Source organism: Henckelia pumila, chromosome 2 (assembly GCF_033568475.1).
Source record: "Henckelia pumila isolate YLH828 chromosome 2, ASM3356847v2, whole genome shotgun sequence".
NCBI lineage: Eukaryota > Viridiplantae > Streptophyta > Magnoliopsida > Lamiales > Gesneriaceae > Henckelia > Henckelia pumila.
In genome coordinates, this window is record NC_133121.1 from 125,617,112 (window position 1) to 125,639,988 (window position 22,877).

Below are 22,877 nucleotides of genomic sequence, written 5' to 3' on the forward strand. Positions count from 1 at the left end.
TACTTGAGCTTGAGAAACTGGTAGGCCACTGAAATAATTCTACAAGATTTAGCAAAAAGTAATAATAACAAATTTAAAAGATTTTAATACACAAATATTAATTTAAAACCAATAAAAATAAAAATGTAATTCACAATTTGGACATGAGAAAATGATACCTTCTAGTGATTATAATCAATTTGGTCACGACACATTTGATAACGACTTTGCCTGCCAGCCTCATCCTAATGTAAAAATCTAAAAGGAAAAAAAGGGGAGAGAGTCCTATAAACCAAACTTTTTTGCATTACGTTATAGTTGCTAATCATTTCAACAGAAAAACTAGGGAACTTGCAATCGATTATGATTCGCTGCTATATTGTCGCGCCATTTGAATTCTCCCGTGACTCAAAGAAGAGTCGTATAGTTGAGTAAATGAGAGAAGGCTCGGCCATTGCACCGTTTCCATAATCTCCACAGGCTAGCCGCTTTGACACGGGTGGGATGAGGGAAATTCCAAGATCATCAATAACCATTAGATGACGTTCTGTGAAAGGGTTATTCCACATGAAGGTATTCATGGCTGGGGCTACGAACATTGGTTTACTGAAGTCCCATGCCCGAATGATGCAGGTCAGCAAATTGTCGCACAATCCCCCAGCAATCTAAATTATGACCGTCAGAAACAGAAATCCACTATTGATGCCTAGTGCCAACCATATTGAAATAATGGATTTTTAAAAAGAAATCTTGTTACCGATTTTCTATATCGTTGAGACGTAATACTTCAAAATTCTACACATGGATCTGTAAGAAATCAAAGAATATATTTTGGACAGGTTTATTTAGTTATGAAAGAATTTTCTACCACATTAGGATGATGTAATTTCATAGGAGGCGATGATGACTCCACTCTTATCAAGTTGAGATTAGGGATTGTTTATCTATTTCGTAGAGAAGCTAGCTTGCCCTTGTTAGGTTAAGATGGTAGGTTACTACAGACTCTGCAAAATTAAACATGACAATATTTCTCCAAAAAATAAAAATAGACGGTAATACATTTACCTTGCCAAGTGTGTTTGCTGACAAAGGAGCTATGACCATAATGTCAGCCCATCTTCGTAGCTCAATATGTAAGACACTGTCACCCAATTTGTTCCAAGTGGACCATTCATCCTCATCAGTATAAAGTGTCACATCCTTAGGAAGGGATGCTGTGTCTATAAAATGCTTTGAGGCCTTGGTAGCGACCGCTTTTACTTCTGCCCATTCGGAAAAGCAATGGCAAATATTAGCAAATTTTATAGCAGCCACACTTCCACTTGCAGCAAGTAAAATACGAGGCTTTCGAGAAGCATTGTTCATTTGGTGCACCTCCATGCCAGAGCTGTTGTGAAGGCCCGTGATCCTGATTAACATTTAATGACCAAATAACCAAGATTAATTAACATAAACAACATAAGTGAGTTAAAATTTTCCTTTTGGCATACAGTTTCGGCATGACCTCCTAGCATGTAGAAGGTCCCAAAACAAAAATCTGAACACAAACATACATTATATACTCGAAAATAGTCATATTACCAATTCACAAACCTAAAGCCGCACTGGCCAGGACTAAACACATGCAGAGCCGGCAAAGCTCGATCACATAAACATCAATCCAAAACTAGCAGATACACGGGACATCTCCCGAAAATATATATAACTCGCTAGTATAATACATACATATGAAAACAGTTCATACGTACCTCGTCTGACACTTAATTAACCACAAAAAATATCTCGAAGAATCCAATCCTATTGCAAAATCGTTTATTTCAAATCAATTTCTATTTCATTTAAACAATCCAAGAATTTATCAACTACGGAACTAGTATAAAAAATCAAAGTATCGAGGTTTCTAAAATTTATATTTCACCTCACAACATCCTAGCTATGTACAACAGCAAACACAGGACTCTAAAAATCGAAAAATACCCAAACTTGAACGAATCTGATTTTCACGAAAATTGCCAATAAATTCTGAAATTAATATATAATCATTCTAACACATTAAAATATCCAAATAAAGATTTAAACAACTCTAACATTCGAAAATTCCAACTAATTAAATCTGAATATTCGAAATGAATTCTAAATATATTCTGAAAAATTATCAATACCCCCAATCGGTTGAAATATGACACCTACAACCAATAATACAACTGGTATCAATTATTGGAACTCAAGTGAATCAAAATTCCAAAAAATCGAAACCCTAGTTTTCGAATTTACCTTCAAAAGTGAGAATTTTAGTTCCTAAGTTCTGAAATCGAGCTCCAAGCGTCCTAAAATGATGGTTCTAGGTTGTAAGGCGGTCGACGGAGACGCGAGTTTTGAGAGCGAGATTCTTTATAGTAAACAAAGCATATGACCTGGGGAACAAAACCCCTCAAACAATTTCGGGTTTCCGGAAGCGTACGGCGGCGGATTTCCGACGGGGTTTCTGCGAGCTGCGATAAAAGTATGAAAAATAGGTAATGGAGGATAGCTCTCGTCGAGAGCTTTCCGACGGTGACCGGAGGAGAAGATACGATGGCAACAAGAGGTGGCGATGGTGAAGGGTTGAGGAAAGAAAACGATCGGGGAGAGAGCAAGAGAGAGAGAAACGGTGATGGTGACAGTGATAGATGGTAAAAGAAAAAAATATACAATTATACATAATTAAAACATTAATGGATGTATTGGTTGTATATTTTTAATGATTTTTATGGAGTTTAAAAGTCTATATTAAATATATCTAGAATTTTATATATTTCATAAAAGTTTAGTGGTATTCAAGATGAACATTTGTAGAATTTTAAAAAGTTATGTGGTATTCAAACCTAACTTTTAAAAACTCTGCAAAAGTCTAGAGGTATTCAAAATGTCAATGAACTTTTAAAAACTCAATGAAATTCTATTAAGTACAATAATTAAAGCCAAAGGTACAACAATAAAAAGTTCATAATTGTTTTGGTTGAACCTAAAGATTTGGATGGACATTTTTACACTTTTTTTCATTTCTATTAAAATAGTCTATACAATAGCCACATAAATATTAACATATTTTTTCTATTTCTAAGAACCAAACAACCCCTTTAAAATAAAATAAAATAAAAATTTTGTCATTCATAATTTTTTGAATTTTAATTACAAAATCTCACGAAAATTAAAATCATATTGATTAAATTTTGAAATAAAAACTTATTATACTACACGACAAAAAAACTTATAATATTTTATTAATCATAAATTGAATATAACAATAATTGTTTTTTATAATTAATTCATTATTAATTATATAAAATTTGATATTTTAATTATTTTTTATATTTTTTTAATTTGTAGCTTAATTTTTATTATAACTCAAAATTTACATTTTATTCACTTTAATATACATATATATATACATATATAATAATAATAAAAATAATAATAATAATAATAATATGTATATGTATATGATTTATATATATTGACTTGATATATTGACGTAGTTTTAAAAATTTATTAAACTGAATATATATATATATATATATATATATATATATATATATATATATATTATATTATATATATATAAAAGAATACTATAAAACTAAATATTTTCAAATTTTAAAGATTCATATTAATTTCTTAATTGCAATAAGTTTAATATAACTTATTGATTTTTGTAAATCAAATTGATAAGTAAAAATTATTTATATGATAGATAAAAATATTTTAAAGAAATATAATCATTTTAAAGAGAGATAAATATATGTTATTGATACTCGATTAATAATTCCAATAAATAAATCAAAATTATGAATTACAAAACACATATGCTTCTACAAAAAAAATTTACAAATGTTAATAAAAGTCATGAAAAAAGTTTACAAATGTCAATAAAAGTCATGAAAAACAAATCTGCAAGATTCTGTGAAAGTCATTAAAAGTCTGTGAGATTCTATAAAAGTCAGCAGAAATCTATCAATTCCACAAAAGTATGTCATTTCAAAAAAGTCATTAAATCTCTGCAACGAATACACCTCCCTAAGGCACCGTTTGGTTTGAGCTATGGTATAAATAATATATAGATAAGTAGTATAATGTAATAAAAAATAAATAAGAAATGATAGTTAAAATTGTATTGGATTTGATTGATAGATTATGGTTTATTTGATTTGATTGATTAAATTTTATATAAAAATATTAAATGACTATTTTGTCCTTTTAATAATAAATAAAATAAAAATTATATTATTTATAAGGGGTAATATAGTCATTTGAATTCAATGATTTGATTGATGTGAGATAAATAATTAATGATTTGATTGATGTAAAATAAATAGTTAATATATATATAAATAATATGATGAGAAGAACGTGGGATGAGATGTGATGAGTTATACATATATTAATAATATCGTGAACAGAACGGTGCCTAAGAGGATGTTATTAAAAAGAGCTTATGAGTTTTTAGAGGTTAAAAGTTGATTGATATTATAAGATTTTATTAATTTTTATTCTCAAAATTATCAAAAAGAATATAATGTTATGAAGATAATGTTTCGAGTTATATATATACGAAAATAGTTTTAGAATAAATCTATATTTAAAAAATTAAAATATTTTAATATTCTAATAGAAAAAATTATGTGATTTGGAAAAAAAATTAAAATAATATTTAATAGGTGGAAGATATGATAGGAATTTGTGACAATATTCAAGGATATTTTGGAGAGATAGAATGTTAAAATAAGATCATTTTCAAAAAATTAAAGTCACCCTGACTTTTTTAAAAACAACTTATAATTTTAACAGTTTATAAGATGTTTGAAATTTTTTTACCAAACAAAATTTTAGAGCTTATAAGTTCTACAAAACAACTTATAAACATAATTTTTAGAAACATAACATATTTGAATTAAAAAAACACAAATATGTAAAAAAAAAAAATAGACATAATTAAAAATGAGACATGATTAAAAAATAATAATTAAAAGTGACATGTTGGTAATTTTTTGATATATTTTTTTAAAAAATTCGACATTTGTAGTTTTTTCGAAAAATTAAATTATTTCATTTTAAATAATATTTATAACGATCAAATCAATTCGTACGTGAGTTGATCTTGATAGTCAAACATAATTTTTTTTTTTTTAAATTAAGAAATAGTGATCTTCACCCGCATAGACCCTCCATGCGAAGTCCACCAACTTGACCGCACGCAGAAGTTTCCTCGCCCCTTGGAGGGGTGAGGATGGACCGATGAAGTTGGGTTTTCTCGCTCGATTTCATTGACCTTGGACATGCTCTTGATTTAATTAATATAAATTTGTGTAATATTTACTGCATGAGAGAAATTGACAGTCGGATCTGAATTCTGCTTGGCCACAATGGAAACTATGCATAATTTTTTATGATCCAACGGTACTAAGCTATAAAGAACGATGAAATGGAGAGAGACGGGAGAAGATTGTTTAATTGCAACCTTAATGAAAGGACAGAAGGCAGATAAGGAAATAAACTAAATTGAGTAAATTCTATGTAAATAAATTGGATCAATTCATATAGCTTTCCTGTCACTCTTTAAATGATGTCAATAATTTAACTCAAATAATTTATTGCATTTAAGAGTTAGGAAAAAAATTATTCATAAAATTAATTATTAGCTTTGGCTAAATTTATCCTATTCCTTAATTTTTTTTTAAAAAAAATATTTTAGCAACCGAATACTTCTTACATTGAATGGCAACGAGACGGTTTGACACAGTTTTGGCCAAACCCAACATCTACACAGCCCCACATCATGATTGGGCAGTGTCCACTGTTATTCAACTTTGATTCAGTATGCACACGGCAACAGAAATGTAGCGAGCCGAGAATTTGACTCTTTATCTTTAAAATAAATTTGTCCGTCGAGGTGTTTACGGGATTGATCAAATTGTCTCCCAAGATAGAACGCTAATCACCAACTTCGATTAGTAACACTACAAAATCGAAGGAACTTTTGAACATTCAAAGTGTTTAAAAAACTCAGGCTCAAAACTCAGAAGTACGAGTATGCAAGAAGAAGAAAAGGGAAGAGAGAAATGAACAAGTTGGAATGAATGGCGAGTGGTCTATTTATAGACGTTGTAAGGCTGCATCGGACAGTCGCACAACTTCGCTGCACATATGGCCGAGGAGATGCAATGGTTCGGACCAAAAAGTCGCATCCTAACACAAGAAAAGTTGCACTGATTCAGGCTGAAATGATTGCACTGACTCGGAAGCAAAATAATTAAATTATTTTTGTCCAATAAATTAATATAAAAAAAAAGAATAATCAAACATGTGAAAAATGAGTAAAAAAAAATAATCAAACATGTGAAAAATAAGTAAAAATGAAACAAAAATTGTGTCTTCCTCCCAAACGAAAGAGAGAAATAAAATGTCAAAATAAGAAAAAAAAACTCCAAAAAATGAAATAAAAAATAGGCTAAATTTTTTTTAGCACTACTACACAATTTTTTTATTTAAGTTATATATTTCTTTTATTCCCTCTCAAAATTTTCGTTTTTAAAAATTTATGTTTTCATATTGACATATTTAATCGGTTGGTGTATTATTATATTATATATTGTAAAGGATAAATTATAACAAAAAAAATTGATACAAGAAAAATTGACAATATAAAAAAAAAATTAGATTGTATTAAAAAAGATAAAAAAAGAAAAGAAAACAAAAGACAAATAAAGTAAAATAAAATAAATATATATAAAAATTCTAAAAAAAGGGAAAATAATGTGACACCACAACATCCCCTACTGTGGCAGATCCATAACCGTAAAAAAATACGCCAAAATATTTTTCCGCAATTACCTTTTATGATTTACATTGATTTCTTTTTTTAGGTCTAAATATTTAAAAGTTTCATATATTACCATTTTCATCTCCAACTACTAACCGCGAAGACATACAACTCACACTGATCTAACCTCTCCATTACTTCACGTCTTAGTTTGATAAATTAGTTTTTTAAATTTATGGGTTAATGTTGCTTCTTGATTCTGTTTTTTCACCAAAATTTATATTCATTGGATCATCTTAGAGATTTATATAGTTCAGTTTAATACCTAAATTTTTATGTTTTAGTCACATATTTTATCGTCTCATCATTGCTCAAAAAATCTCTTGATGAAATGTGCAAACTAAGAATTTTTAGTAAATGCAATCAATTTTTTTATTCACAACTTTTATCTCCTATTTAATTGCTGATTTTTTTTTAAAAAAAATAAAATTGTGACATTTCTTAATTTATTTCAACATTTCCATGTCTAATACATTCTTTATCATCTCCAAAGATTCAAAATTTACTTATTCATTACACATATCAAATATTACTCCACGTTTATTTTTAAAAAAATATTATGCATATAAAAACATGATAATCAATTTTTTAATACACACGAAATGTGTGTGCTCCAGATACTAGTATTTATAAAGCGTGTGACCTCTATACTAACCTATTTGATCCATTATATGACACCAATGTCAAATTATATATCTAGCCTAAAAAATAGTCATTTACTCTTTTTTTTAACTTAAATTTACTCTTATTGATAAAGAACAAAATTGTTTATATCAAAATTACACGTCCTCTATTACCTAATAGAATCTATTTTCTTCTCCAATTTAAATTTTAAATAGATCACTTCCGCTTGATATATTTCTTTATATTTAACCTTAAATTTTATTTACGTATCTTTTTATTATATTGTACATGCATCGCGTGTCCATCGATAGCTTGAATATATGTTGGGAAAAAATAGGGGTGTCAATTCTGATAGGTTGACTCGGCGCATTATAACACTGAAAAATTTCTCAGCTGATCTGAACCCGAATCCGACCAAGCCAAACCAACCGATTTTTATTTTTTTAAACATAATATTAAATAAAAATTCAAAATACACAATAATAATAGTAATATTTAACCGTAAAAAAATAATAGTAATATTTAATTTAAATACATAATAACAAAATTTTAACCTTATATATAGTTTAAACGTGAAAGTCTAGTTGTAAAAAATTTAAAATATATTTACCACAAAAAATAAAATTATTTTAAAAAATCAAAATTTTACAAAATAAAAATTAAATGATGGAAATCTATTATATCAACATACAATAAGTTTTTTTCTTCAAACATGCAATATATAAAAATGTATCAAATCTTTAATTTATATAAAAATAATAACAAAAAAATGTTTCGGATCAACCCGAGTTGACCCAAAACAATCCGAACCAATTAAGTTTTTTGGGTTAGTTTTTGAGTCCGACTAGATTCGACCCGTTCCCAAAAACTCTCAACCCTAACATGATATTTTTCGGGACACACGATTCGTGTCAGACGCATTTGATTCGTTTTTGAGACCCTAAAAAAACATATCAAATATTAAAACACACCGCGCAAAACTTGTGAGATAATATAAATCTAAAAATATTTAGGGATACAAGAAAAAAAAATTGAGATTATCTTGAACAAAATATTGTGATCTTAAAAAAGAAGATGGATTAATCGTTAACGGGTTCTAATTTGTAAAATAAAAAAAACCCATAAAAACTAAAATATGAGAGCAATATATCAATGTCAATTTGAATATTACAATTTAGTTAGCAAATATGTGAATTCATTAACGAAATAAAACTAATAACGAACAAAGAAAAATCACCCCAATGAATGCATGAACGGAATGAAACTAATAATGAACAAAGAAATCAATGAATTTACATTTAAAAAAATAATATTTTTGACATAAAAAATAATATTTATCTTAAAAATCCAAAAACACATGGGTAAAATATCAAACATTTCCAACTTTGTGCACGCAGTTGATCCGCCATGCTCCGTCGCTCGGGTGCGGATCCTCTGCTGTGCAGAGGAAACCGCACCCCATGCTGTCGCACAACCTCTTCCTTTTTTTAATTTTTTTTTTCCTTTTTGTATTTTTAAAAAAAATTCTTTTATTTTAATTTGGTTTTTTGTTTAAAAAATATGTTTTTTTTAGTACAAACATAGGCTCTAAATTTTAGTTTGTTGAATTCATTAATTAAAATAAAATCAATAAAAATAATAATTAGTTTCGATATATCAAAATATTTTGTATATATAATTAATATCGATTATTGTAATGAAATTCAGATAATAGCTATTGGTATATCAAAATTTTTAATACGTATAACTTGCATACTTATGTTATTGAAATTTTGGAAAGTATAATCGATATATACAGTTTTGTATTGAAAAAAAACTTATATATTTTTTAAATTATAAATATATTGTTTAAAAATATTTTATATTTTTTATTTACATATTTTTTGGTATGTTATATGTATCAAATTTTTTAAATTTGATACATTATTTATATAAAAATTGTTAACTGATAAAAATAGTATTATTAATATAATAATATTAATTGATTTTAAAAATATTAATTTAACATTATAACAGTATATATGATTCATATAAAATAAAGTTAACAATAAATTAATATAAAAAAGGGGGGTTGCTGTGCCATCAAACGCTGTCGTTTGATGACACAGCATGGGGTGCGGTTTCCTCTCCACAACAGAGTATTTGCACCCGGTCGCTCGAGTCAAGATACAATGAGCAATTTCACAAACTCATTTCGGAAATGAAGCATTTTGTAGCGAACAAAAATCAAGCAAGGAAATTTTATTGTTATTATTATTATTAATGTTATTATGCAAATATATATACATATTCATTTAGACAATCCTCGCAACAACGATTATTAGTTATCAGCTCTCCCAGTTAGAGAGTGCATGCATCGTGGCAAAGTTCACCAGATCAAGAATTCAGATGAATTGCATCAACAAGCAAGATATCGTTAAGATATTCGGGTTCTTCTATAAGCCAGACGGCTTCGTCCTCGACGTTTATCGCGTATTGGGCAACCATATGGGCAGCAATGTTGCCCGATCTTTCTACGTGCGAGAAGGAACAGAGGTCTAATTGTTTGGCATAGCTCTTAGCCTCCTGCAAGGTACAGCTACTATCTGGAGGATTATTTTCGTCCGAGCTCTCGAGTATATTGATTGTATCGTGCAAATCGCCTTCCAATATGATGCTCGTGAAAGAGTACTCGACAGCAAATTCAACTGCAGATTTCGCAGCCATCGAAGATACAGAGTTTTCATCCGTTTGTTCTGGTAAGAACCTGGCTTGAGCGGCCATAAACTCACCCCTCCAGTTTCGGACCACGACCCCGGTTCCAGAAGCATTCATTTCTTGGAAATTGGCTCTGGCGAAATTGGCTTTGTAGACATCTGTGGGTGGTGGAATCCATTTTTTGGGATAATTTTTAACTCCAGATTGAGAATATGGGAAACAGGCTCCTTCAAGGTTCATCAGATTAGATACAGGACCTGAAATTTCTTCATCACGATGCCTGAATTGTGATGATTGAGTTATAGTGTTCACTTTTTCAAATTCCTGAAAACAGATCAAAACCGAACCAAATTATTACAGCCAAGAAGGCAAGAACTAAGAAGCAATCAAGAAAGATACAACAATACTCCAAGTTAAGGGAGTAAAATCAAGTGCAACTAATTAATTACCCTTGTTTGAAGACAAGCAGGCAATTCTTTGAACAGAATTTCTTTCTGAAAACGAACACAAATCAGGATCAAATCAGTATGAGTTAATACCGGAGAGTTTCAGAAGTGAGAATGGAACATAAAAAATAAAAAAAAAAAGAACCTTCCTAGCTGTGACGCGTTTAAGTATTGGTTCAAGCATCATTTCCAGCTGCTGCAATTCTTCTATTCCCCATTGATTAAGATACATGCTCATTGTGAGCCTGTATATTATGAGAAGAAAAGGATTTCAGGATTTATATAGATGTTATATAGATGTGTTAAAATGGGTTAGTGGGTGGGCCGACCCACCTTTTAGTAGGGTTGGGAAAACATCAACTCAATCCACCTATTTTAAGTGGCGGACCAACCCACTAGCCTACGTGTGGTTTGGCGGGCAAACCCGCAACCCACCATTAGGCGGGACGGCCCACTATTAGGCGGGACGGCCCACCTTTTAGGCGGGTTGGAAAATTGCCAACCAAGCCCGCCTATTTTGTATGACGGGACAAACCAACCTTACGGACCTAACCCATTTTGACATTTGTAGATTTACTAATACATGAAAAAATGTATTGTGCCATATATTCTAGCTAGCTATTATCAGATCGATCTACCTGAGTCGCTTCATCTTTTCGTCGATCCCAGTGTTTAAATTTTCAGCACGATCATTCTTGTCCTGTCTCTGTAATATGAAATTTTGAAAAGAATATCTCATCCATCCTATTATATAATCAAATATTAAGTATGAAGTATCATCTTGCGCCTATAAAAATACTCAATCAAGATTATATATTTATGGATCCACACAAAGTTAAATTCAAGCAGCATCTCATGTAGGATATTTCATTCTGTGAAACAAAGCAAGTTTTCGAATGGTTGTCACGTTTCAAATGTTTTAAAACACTTCATGGATTATTTGACGACATTAGAAGGTGGTGATATTGTTTAAAACCATCTTTTTATGTGTTAAATCGGTTGAATATGCTTTGTATGATTTTAAATTACGTGTTTCGTAAATCCTTAGTTGATGTGATAAATTTGAGCACGAATAGATTGAAATCCAAATTGTAGAAATTCCGAATATTTGTTTCTGACGCTGACCTGGTGGAGTTAAAAACCAAAAAAATTATATTTCTTACGATATGTGTGTGAGTGTGTCATGCATGTGATTGCATGTAATTTATTAATGTTGTTGGCTTTCACTTTTGGCAAGTTATACACATGAGTATTATTTGATAAGTATGATGAGATAAATAATACATAAATAAGTAATATAATGTAATAAAAAAATAAATAAGAAATGATAATTAATATAATATTTGATTTGATTGATTAAATTTTATATAATTATGATAAATTATCATTTTGTTCTTTTAACAATAAATTAAATATGAATAATATTATTCATAAGAGGTAATATAATAATTTAAATTCAATGATTTGATTGATGTAAGATAAATAATTAATGATTTGACTGATGTAAAATAAATAATTAATGGATGGATAAATAATATGACGAAAAGAACGTAAAATTAGATAAGATAAGCTATATATAGATTAATAATATAGGCTGCTACCAAACGGTATCATGGTGTATTGTTAATTTATATTGAAGATGTGATTGGGTGGTTGTCTCCTTTTCGCAAATACATGTTTTTTATGATTCTTAATTAATTGTTTTTGTGTTCAAGCAAAATCGTAAGTACTTCGGCAATTGGATAAGATAAAATATACATAAATTAATGATATAGGCTTACTATAGATATAATCTTAATAATTACAACAAATTATGGTGATAATAGCCGCGATTTTTCCTAAATTATCCTGGACAAGCTATAAATTAAAAATCTTAGATTTTTCACAAGATGTAAAAATATTTAATTTTATCAAAGCCTAAACGTCCATAACATTTTATTATAAAAAAAGATAAATAAATTGGTGTTATTATTTAATATATATCTCAAGAAAATGTACCTGTGAATCAGCGCCTGAAGGCTGCTCTTCACCAAATTGCATAGAAAACTTGCTGAGTATGTCCTCGATCCTTGAGAGAATGAGAGAGCAATGTTTAGTGCCGACTCAACATTTCATTGAAGACAACCGAAAACAAGATGCTGAATGACCCTACAACTCTAACATAGAGATCACTCATAAACAAGTCGTAAACTATTTTATCTGTATATCTTTTTTTAGAGTACAAGTACAAAATTATAATTACAACACTTTAATAAAAGTGCTCGCACAACCGACGAAACTTGAGCATTGATCCGATACTTGCTTATTTCGGACAAAAAAACTACTTAAATCTACCTAAATAAATTAAGAAAATCAACCGCAATCTATGAAAATCGAACCTACCAATTGGTCTCAAGGCCTCATCCTTAGCCAATAGGCTTAGGACTCGTTGGCTTTTATCCATATATCATATCTCTTTGCATCAACATATTTTATATAACTGTTTGGTACGCAGCATAACATATTCAAAGTATATGGATATGTACAATGAGTGATGGAAAAATACATTAAGCGCATATGATAATTTATGGGGGAAATATTTTTTTTTTGGTTTTTTAACTTGTCCATATTTTGATTTTGGTTCATTAACTTTTTCAAATTTTGTTTTGGTACATTAACTTTTAATTTTCAGTGATTTTGGTCCAACTGCATACGTGTAAGCTAGACATTATCACCCGGAAAATGCTAACGTGTGACACTGTCTAGCTGACACGTTTGCAGTTTGACCAAAATCATTGAAAATTAAAAGTTAGTGTACCAAAACCAAATTTTAAAAAATTAATGGACCAAAACCAAAACATGGACAAGTTAATGAACCAACAAAATATTTTCTCCTAATTTTTATGTAGTGTAATTAATTATATGAAGTTTGGTAGCTAGATAGCTTAAAGTGGGAGCTATACAATGTATATTTTCTAGTTCACACACAGTGATTTATGTAGGTCCAAAGTGATTTGACCTGACCCCAACCAACACAACATTTAATTCTTGTACCTAAACTTGGTGATCAACTCCAAGTTATTATTAATTAAACTAATATATTAATATTATGTATGAAGCTAGCTAGCATACTTGGAGCTTGCATAATTGTGGAGCTTTCCAGCCGGTGAAACAACAAGGGCGGCAACTTGGGCATCACAAAGAGTTGAGAGCTCACGGGCTTTTTTAAAGAGCCCTTGGCGTCTCTTGGAAAAGGTCACTTGTCTAGCGGAAACATCCTCGATTTTCTTCATCTTCATCTTCATCTTCTCTCTTCCCATATCTAAACACACTCAACAAAACGAATCGGACATGATATATAAATTAATATTATATGTATCAAGTTGCAATTATAATATAATATCATATATAGAGTCCCCACACTCCCCCCCAAAAAGGACACGGCATGTGGTTTAATTTCAATATTTTATTATTTATTGAATAGACAACAGAGCCAATATAAATCCAAGAAATCTATGAATATATACATCGCAAACCCTGTGTAAAAAAAAACTCCATCTCATGCAAATTAAAATCCGTTCTTTTTAACTAGTCATGCAAACAAGACCTAGATCTCATTTTCTTGAAAACCCTAAATAAATTGAACCCCAAAATTTATGAATCCAAAAGGGCTCCATATATATACTTGCTCGTTTCCATCAAGCTTGAACCAAGAAATTATAAAATAAAAAAATAAAAAAAAAAGTAAGCAAAAATCAAAGTGAAAAGCAAGAAAAAACATCAAGAATCCCGCAACGGCCGATCGATCTGTAAAGCCTTTACCTTTGGACGTTTCTGGCCACCTGAGGTTGATTGGTCTAGACTTGAGAAAACAACAGACAGCAGTAGCACTAGCTTTGCGTTGAACAGAAGAGCCTTGGGAGAAAGCTAGCTGTATGGGTAGAAAAACAGAGGCCACAACATTCTGCCACTTGTCGCATGCGCAGTCTTCCAAGTAAGAAAGACAAATGGTGTTGATCCATTCTAGCCAAGTAAATTTTCGGAATTTTTTTAATATATAAACCAACTTTTTTTTAATTACTCTTTTATATAAAATATATATTGAGTTGGTAAGACATTAGGTGATATGAGAAGAAATTTTGCAGCGTTGCAAGTTCGATTCTCGTATGAAGCAATCTTTTTGGAATCGGACCGGACCGGCCGATTCAACCGATTCGATCGGAAATCGGTCGGTTCTTCGGTCCGAAACAAATACAATAACCGAAAAATCGGTCAAACCGGTTCAACCGTTTGAACCGATTTTTCAAATTTTTTTTATTTTTTTTAAAATTTTTAATTTTTAAAACTTTAAATTTAATATTTTTTTATATATATATACATAATTATTTAAAATTTTACTTCATTTAAAAAAATATTTTAATAATTATTGTATTTTTAAATAAAATAATTTATAAGTATAATTGTTATTTTGAATATATTTACGTATTTATTTAGCTTTCAAAATATGTTAAATATATATATTTTTGTATATTTATATAATTTTGGAGTTTTAAAATTCAAAATATATTATATTAAATTATATAAACGGATTTTCGGTTCGATCGGTTGGACAGTTTTTTTTAAGTAAATCGATTCGATCACCGGTGGTCCGGTTATGAAAACACTGGTATGAAGCATATTCTCTGCTGAAATATTGTTGAGATATATTCTGGGGGTTAGCCATATTGCTCACTCTCTCAGGTCCCTGACGCTCGTGGACATCTCTCGATTTAACACCGCATGAGTCAATGGACCTTTGATAAGATGGGTTTCCTTCAGGGTCAACCTTTAAAATTAATTAATATTATAATATTTCATTACCCTTTCTATGTATGTCTAGGGCTGACATACCGTACCAAAATACCAAATTTTCGGTATATCGTATCGAAAATTTTTCGACATAAAGACATTTTTTCGATATATTGAATTTTTTCGGTATCTATACGGTATCAATATGGATTTTTCTGTACCAAAATTTCAGAATTTCGATATCGGTATCGGTAAGAATTTTTAATTCATACCAATATTTTTGGTACGGTATACCAAAAAATCACCTCTATGTACGTCTTCGTAAAATCGCTTCTTCTTGTTATTTCAGTTTTTTGTATTACTAGCTTAATTTAACTATTTTCCTCGGATATAAATTGTTTTCTATTATATTTTACTTTTAATTATAGTATTGATTTGGTTGATTTGAGAAATATGTAATTTCATATTAATTAACATAAAGTTCTAATTGTTTTTTGTTTTATAAAATATTCATAATTTTTTAATTTGAAAATATAAAATATTTTTAATATAACTTAATTCGACTCCTGTGAAAATGAATAGGCCAACCATTATTGATTAATTAACATTAAATATCGCTCATTGAAAAGAAAGACATTACTATATATCAGTGATCATATCATATACAAGTAAATATATACATGTGATATTTGCATATAAATTAAATTTTTGTCGTGTATAACAAACTTTTATATGAAATATAATATAATAAAAATGAGTAATTTTATATTTAATGTTATGTTTTTTTGTTATTAAATTTTAATTAATTATTCATTTAAAAATATTTATGATAGTTATGAATAAAGATATTTTGAAAACAAAAAATGATATGACATAAATTACCACAAATATTTATTATCTAGGCCAGTATTTATTATTTAGGCCCTAAAATTAATAATATAGAAGAGACGTAGAAGATCAACAACACAAGATTTTAATTAATTTACATGACCAACTTGCCGTCGAATCCCCTCAATATGGATCTATAGTACATCAAAATATTCGCTCAAATACTTTAGGTTGCTAGAAAAACGAAGCGTTTTCTACCATGTATGTCAACCCACCGCATCTCTGACTTTACATCCTGGATGGGAAAAAAATAAAATAAAAAGACTTGAAATTTTACGTCCAAATATATCCATGTATTAAGCAAAGTATAATACGCTTCCGTTCCCCTTACCAATTATAACCTTAGCATATCGCACATGATTTGTACAATGCGGTTTATCTGACTAACATATATTTGGAGCTTGCATAATGATGAATCCTTCCAGCAGGTGAGAAGACGAGGGATGCAACTTTAATTTGGGCTTCACACAGAATCGAGAGCTCACGAGCTTTCTTGAACAGTCCTTGCCGGCCGTCTCTTTGAAAAGGTCACTTGCATAGCTGAGACATCTTCGATTTTGTAATCTTCTTTTTACCCATTTTCAAACCACTTTTAAACACACACAAAAAAAAAATCATGAAGAATATTAGATTTTTCTGGATGGTGTTTTCAAGAGCAGAATCAACTGCGATTTTTCAAATTTATTATTATTATTATTATTATTATTATTCATCCCGGCCAGATAGTCCTGACTCATGTACACATGGCAAGGTTTTGTTTATTTTCTTATATTTACTCGACAATTTGCATTCGACTTTATGGATCAACTTGCAATAATTATTCAAATATAACATGGCTTGCCACTGTCCCCACAAAACAGGTCGAACTGAGCGGCGCATTAAATATATACAAGCGAGCATGCTATGCGTGTATGTAAATATATAATTTGATAAAAACTTTAATTTGATAATAAAAATGTCGGTAAAGAAAATTAAAGTTTGACAAAGAAAAAAAAAAAAAGTGGAGGAAAAAGGTTAATTAGAGGAAAAACCAATAAAAAAGTAGTAGAAAATGAGACATGACGATAGTTTTTAGTCACTTGGCATTGGGTCATGTGGGGTATAATGAAAAAATTACCATGATACCAAAAACATTTTTGATATATTGTTAACTCTTAATAATATAGTAAGATAATAAGATTTATTGACAATTTATTATTATTATTATTATTATGATTTTGCTTTTTCTTTTTCTTTTTGCAGTCTTGGCTAGACAACAGGTTAGGGACAGTAGAAATCTCAGCGATGCATACACGTGTGTCATCCCAAAACTTCCACACAGTACTCATGCAAAAATCCCATCTTCATGATCTCATGCAAAAGAAAACCTAGCTAGATCACTGAAAATACACAAACATACGTACGTACCCTAAAGAAATCTAGCTAACACAAGAACACCATGATCAAAAGAAAATCTTTTATGGAGACTAATTAATTACTAGTAAAACCAAAAAATGTCAACAGTAAATTAACTTGCTGGTTTTCCATCAAATTAACACAAGACCATCCGAGTCGAAATCAAGATTATAAACTGCAAAACATACGACTCAGCTCTTGCGATGGTGGATCTGTAAATATTTACCTTTTCTGGAGCCGGGCTCTTGCTAGCTAGATAGCTCCCGTAGCTCAGTTACCGAAAGTATGTACAAGGAATTAGAGCTCGGATCGGAGTTTTTCTAAAAAACTTGAGAATAGTATCAGCTTAATTTGCAGCTTTGAAGGAGAGTGGGAGATGATCAAACACACACACACACACAAAGTTTAAAGAAAAGGAAGAGAGTCCCACATGATGGAGCCATATGGCGGAAGCGTGGCGATTCCAAGTAAGACACCAAGTGGTGGAATAATCATAGCCAAGTATTTTGGAATATCTACAAGTTTTTGTTCAAAAGTTCCCACTCATCATTTTTGACAAAAAATAGTTTAATTTCATCCACTAATTTTCACTTTTTTTTTTTTTTCCCTTTTTTTTCCTTTTGGTGTCTCACCTTTTATATACCGTCATTTTTCGCGCTTTCGACTTTATATTTTATGTGCTTAAATTGTATATTAACATTACCTTGTTGTGAAACAATTTGAATTAATTTCTCAAAGATTTTGAGATAATAAGATTCTGAATTCACATTTTCATTAATTCCAGTTAGGAGTGTTCATTCGGATCGAATTGAACCGAATTTTATCGAAAATTCGAATCGAAAACGAATCAAATTTTACGGTTCAGTTTGGATAAAAATCAAAATATTTTTGTTTTTTTTGGTTCGATTTTCGGTTTAACTGAATTTCTATTTATTTTATTTATTTAATTACTTTATATTTATTTATTAATAAAAACAAATTAAAATATTAAAAAATTTTAAAATCAATCAAACCGGTTTTCGGTTCGGTTAGGTTTGATTTAGTGAACCGAGAAAAAAAACAAAACCGAAACAAAAACCGAAAAATTAAAAACCAAATTTTCGGTTTCGGCTGAATTCGGACGGTTAACCAAACCGTAACATTTCTATTCCACCGTGATCTATAATAATAGGTAAATTTGACATTCTAGGTCATCAAAAATCAATTCTACGTACATTAAGATTTTAAATTATTTGATTTATCATCAAATGTCAATATCTGTCAATTTGGTACGTTTACACTACCACCGCTATATATGGGTACGGCTGCGCAGTGAAGAACACCTTTATGGGCACTGGTTCAGCTAACCTGACGACACCTTTAATTTCTATATAATAATTCATCAATCTTAATTTGCATAAATATTAATAATGTGAAATTATTCATTGTAAAATTATTAGAGCATGATAATTGTTCACGATGTTGCAATAACGATGGAAACGTAACATTTGGGTTGTTATACAACTTAAAAGATATCGGAGATGTAATGTCTACAACCTTTGATAAGGGCAAATCAAATGATCGCGAGAGTAGATATTTAAGCGATATAATTTATTTATTAGTTGACACCTTTCTAATTATAAATTAATAGAACCTAGATGATCATAATCTTGACTTTATAGATATTGTAATGCATGCTAGAATTTTTTACTCGAGATATAGTTTAAAATATTTTAAATAAATTGGCATCTTAGTGTAATAGTTTTTAATCTTCTTACCAATTCCTAATTCTAGTCCTAACTTCAACCACTAGAAATTGAAACGTATATAATTTAGCATGCATGAATCCTGCGGGACTGAATCTTCCCCCCAAAAAAGCCTAAATCATGCCTTCCATTGTCAAGAATATTTTTGGCAGAAAAGGTATAGATTTGAGATGTCTAAAGTCTACTCATCCCCAAATTTGCGTAAAAACTAATGAGATAATTATAATTTTTAAATATCTCAATAATTGATTATATAGGATATTTATATACAACAATAAAGACTAAATAAATACAAATAATAAAATATTAAAAGATAAAAGGAAACATAATATACAATATATTTGGATAGACCTCCTCAAAATGGTGGACTCATAGAGACACTAATCTTAGAACATAGTAGACGTAGACGAGAACCAGAGAGCGGCTTTGTTAAGGCATCAGCAAGCTGGTCAGAGAACGAGACATGCATGAGAGACACGAACTTTGTGGCTCTGAACCAGCTCACGTATAAAATGATAATCCAAAGCAATGTGCTTCATGCGAGAATGAAACACTTGATTTGCACATAAATAGGTAGCACCGATGTTGTCACAATAGATAGGAACCTGAGAGGACGCACGAACAACACCAAGTTCAGTAAGAAGAGATCCGACCCATTGCACCTCCGCAGCAGCAGAGGCGACAACATGATACTCAGCTTTCGTAGAGGATCGAGCAACATAGCCCTGCTTTTTAGAATTGAAATTATGTTTTAGTATATATATATATATATACAATTTTGCTACCCTTTCCACTCACCGTGCCCACCTAATGTGCCCATCATGAGGTGACATTCAACTATTGGATATGATGAATTGTGCGTCCAATAGTTGAGTGTCACCTCATGGTGGGCACATTATGTGGGCACGGTGAGTGGGCAGGATAGCAAAACTCTGTATATATATATATATATATATATATATATATATATATATATATATATATATATACATATTATTTTATTTTATTTATTTTAGTTCTTCATATTTATACATATGCTAATTAGTAATTATAATACTTCACCCCTTACCTAAAAATCTATGATAGAATTGTTGTCACAAACTGTAGTGACCCAACCCGTATCCACTACCTAATCAGAGTTACAGTAAAAGCTCATGCAATTAAACTTAAAGCGTAAAGAGCGGTTAATTAAAATACAACAAATCCAATCGATATAATACAATCGACGATAACAAAAGTGTATAAATACCATTATACAACCAAATCGAAGGTTCAGGGTAAACAAATCTCTACCCTCTACACCTCACACTCTCCCAAGCTCAATCCTGCTGAAAGCCGCCTGGACCGTCCAGCCTCAAACATGCCCCGCCACAAGGTACACCACAATACCAAACACAGGGGCGTGAGCGACTACGCTCAATACGGTAAGCAATGATATAAGTACAAATATGCACACGTAAGTGGATTTAAAACCCCAGGTAAAACACTTGCTCATGGCGCCAGGAATATACAGTACCGGCTAGAGAGCGACTCCGCGGGGTACTCGTATATTCCATATCAGGGCTGAGCCAACCCCATCCTGACCCGAATCCAAAACAGTATACAAGTCCCATATGGAAACTGTCATATCTGACTCGAGTCCAAAATGAGATCATCGTTCCCTATGGAGACTGTCAATAACTCACATCTTTCCGGATGCAGTCATACGTAAAATCATGCATGTGCTAAAGATGTAAAACATGGTAAAACAAGTAGCACATACTCATGCAACATACATGCAAATATATCATGCCGGCTATCTCGGTCAGTACTTACGTACCTCTAACACTGCTGGTCAAACCTAGCTCCACTGGCCTAGACTCCAAGCCTACAAGTCCAGTCTACTGCTACTACAATGCAAATATCCATGCATCAACAATTAGGCTCTAAAAGCCTTAACTAAGCTATTACATACTCTTAAATATTTTTAGGATGTCAAAGCTATACCTGCGTCTATCATTAGCCCTTTGGTTTTGATAGCCTCAAAACTATCTAGGCCACAGCTCCGCGACGACGCCTAGATCGCTAAGCCACTTTCGGATTTCCCATAGGACGCCTAGATCTCCATAGATCAAAGTTAGAAGGCTTAGAAATCGAGAGAGAAGAGAGGAAATGAGCGAGTTACAAATTACCCTTGGCTCCTCTATTTATAGACACGGAACGTTGCGAACGATTGGGATCGTTGCGTCCGTTCTGCACACCATCGTTGCGTCCGTTCCTCAACGTTGCTTCCGATGTCACATCAAGTGCGTAAACAATGAGGTAATATTGTTGACATCACGGATGACATCAGCCGACGAACGTTGCTTCCGTTCTGTGTCACCCTCCGGACCAATTCCGATCATTCTGAATATATTTCCGAAGTCCGTTAGTCCAACAGGAACTTTCTTAATCATGTATTAACAATCTAAATCACGATCAGGTGATTAATTACTCATTAATCACTAATTAAAAATGCGGGTCACTACACAAACAATATATAATAATATTGTCAGATAATTTCATTTGGGAGAATGAAGTTTTTACTTTATGGTTGATTAAACTTGTAATTAAGGATCTCGCTTGTTCTTAATAAATTACAAGTTTCCAGCTGTCAAAAAAATATATATATACACACACTGTATTATGAGTATATGATTAAATTTGGACATAGGACCCAAAAAATTGCAATTATACAATATACAATAGACACAAAAGCAGGGTTATCGCTTAATTAAAGTGAATGTTATCTATTACTATTGTTAAGTGGGAGGGGGTCGTTAAACCGAACAAGTCCTTTTTAAAAAAATTTATCATTTCATTTTCCTTTTTTTTAGGACAAATTTCAAAATTTTCCAAAAGACCCCAATCAATTTTTATATTTTTAATTATTAAAAATATAAATATTTAAAAATAATCCTTCCAAAAAACTATTATAAATAATAAAAAATATCAAATATACTATATAAATATTCAACTTGTGAACCGGACTCAAATGATTATTATATGGATAATACTATGTATACATAGAGTTTTATATAAATTGTTACAAACACTATTAAATAAAAAATTATTCCAATTTTTTTTTAAATTTTTTTATTTTCAATTTATAATTGTTTGTTTTGCTAAAAAAAACTTCTATTGGAATATATTATTTTTTATTTTATTATTTATTGTGTAATTTTATGAGTGTCAAAATTAAACTCAACCCTAGTCGGCCAGAAAAATATCGAATTATGGTTGAGATTTTTGGGTGCGGGTCAGATCGGATTGGACCTGACATTTGACCCGAAAAAGTTAATCCAGTTGGGTCAGATTTGGGTCAACCCGAAATGACCCAAATTTTTATTGTAACTTATTTATAAAATTAAAAAATATTGTCTATATTTTTATGTATTGTATATTTGATAGAAAATTATTGTATATTGTATCATAGATTTTCATTATGTAATAATTATT

The 22,877-nt window shown here is 30.5% G+C and overlaps 2 protein-coding genes and 1 long non-coding RNA gene across 4 annotated transcripts; all 3 read right to left on the bottom strand.

The window, feature by feature from the left end:
* Positions 1 to 72: 72 nt before the first annotated feature.
* LOC140881553 (phosphopantothenoylcysteine decarboxylase-like) lies at positions 73 to 2,649 on the bottom strand. Of its 2 annotated transcripts, XM_073286956.1 has the most exons (4): positions 2,254 to 2,649; positions 2,142 to 2,165; positions 1,045 to 1,387; positions 73 to 644 (listed from the first exon to the last, which is right to left on the bottom strand). In XM_073286956.1, exons 3-4 carry the CDS (start codon positions 1,357 to 1,359, stop codon positions 354 to 356), a joined length of 606 nt encoding a protein of 201 aa, XP_073143057.1. In that variant the 5' UTR covers positions 1,360 to 1,387; positions 2,142 to 2,165; positions 2,254 to 2,649; the 3' UTR covers positions 73 to 353. The 2 variants fall into 2 exon arrangements, with proteins under 2 accessions (XP_073143057.1, XP_073143056.1); XM_073286955.1 differs by lacking the exon at positions 2,142 to 2,165.
* Positions 2,650 to 9,725: 7,076 nt separating this feature from the next.
* Positions 9,726 to 14,516, bottom strand: LOC140885230 (MADS-box transcription factor 47-like). The gene is made up of 7 exons (XM_073292176.1): positions 14,407 to 14,516; positions 13,717 to 13,906; positions 12,604 to 12,673; positions 11,244 to 11,311; positions 10,751 to 10,850; positions 10,609 to 10,653; positions 9,726 to 10,483 (listed from the first exon to the last, which is right to left on the bottom strand). The coding sequence occupies exons 2-7, from the start codon at positions 13,902 to 13,904 to the stop codon at positions 9,839 to 9,841; spliced, it is 1,116 nt and encodes a 371-aa protein (XP_073148277.1). The 5' UTR covers positions 13,905 to 13,906; positions 14,407 to 14,516; the 3' UTR covers positions 9,726 to 9,838.
* A 1,800-nt stretch (positions 14,517 to 16,316) lies between these two features.
* Positions 16,317 to 18,019, bottom strand: LOC140884941 (uncharacterized). The gene is made up of 3 exons (XR_012150765.1): positions 17,882 to 18,019; positions 16,592 to 16,849; positions 16,317 to 16,495 (listed from the first exon to the last, which is right to left on the bottom strand). It is a non-coding gene; the product is annotated as an uncharacterized lncRNA (long non-coding RNA).
* Positions 18,020 to 22,877: the final 4,858 nt, after the last annotated feature.

Excerpts from the sequence above, each read along its gene's own strand:
- LOC140885230 (XM_073292176.1), bottom strand. The coding sequence starts at position 13,904 with ATGGGAAGAGAGAAGATGAAGATGAAGATGAAGAAAATCGAGGATGTT. Across the intron at positions 11,312-12,603 it reads CTTCAGGCGCTGATTCACAG|AGACAGGACAAGAATGATCG; the intron begins GTACATTTTCTT and ends TTCATATTACAG. Across the intron at positions 10,484-10,608 it reads CTGCTTGTCTTCAAACAAGG|GAATTTGAAAAAGTGAACAC; the intron begins GTAATTAATTAG and ends ATCTGTTTTCAG.
- LOC140881553 (XM_073286955.1), bottom strand. The coding sequence starts at position 1,359 with ATGGAGGTGCACCAAATGAACAATGCTTCTCGAAAGCCTCGTATTTTA. Across the intron at positions 645-1,044 it reads CAGCAAACACACTTGGCAAG|ATTGCTGGGGGATTGTGCGA; the intron begins GTAAATGTATTA and ends GTCATAATTTAG.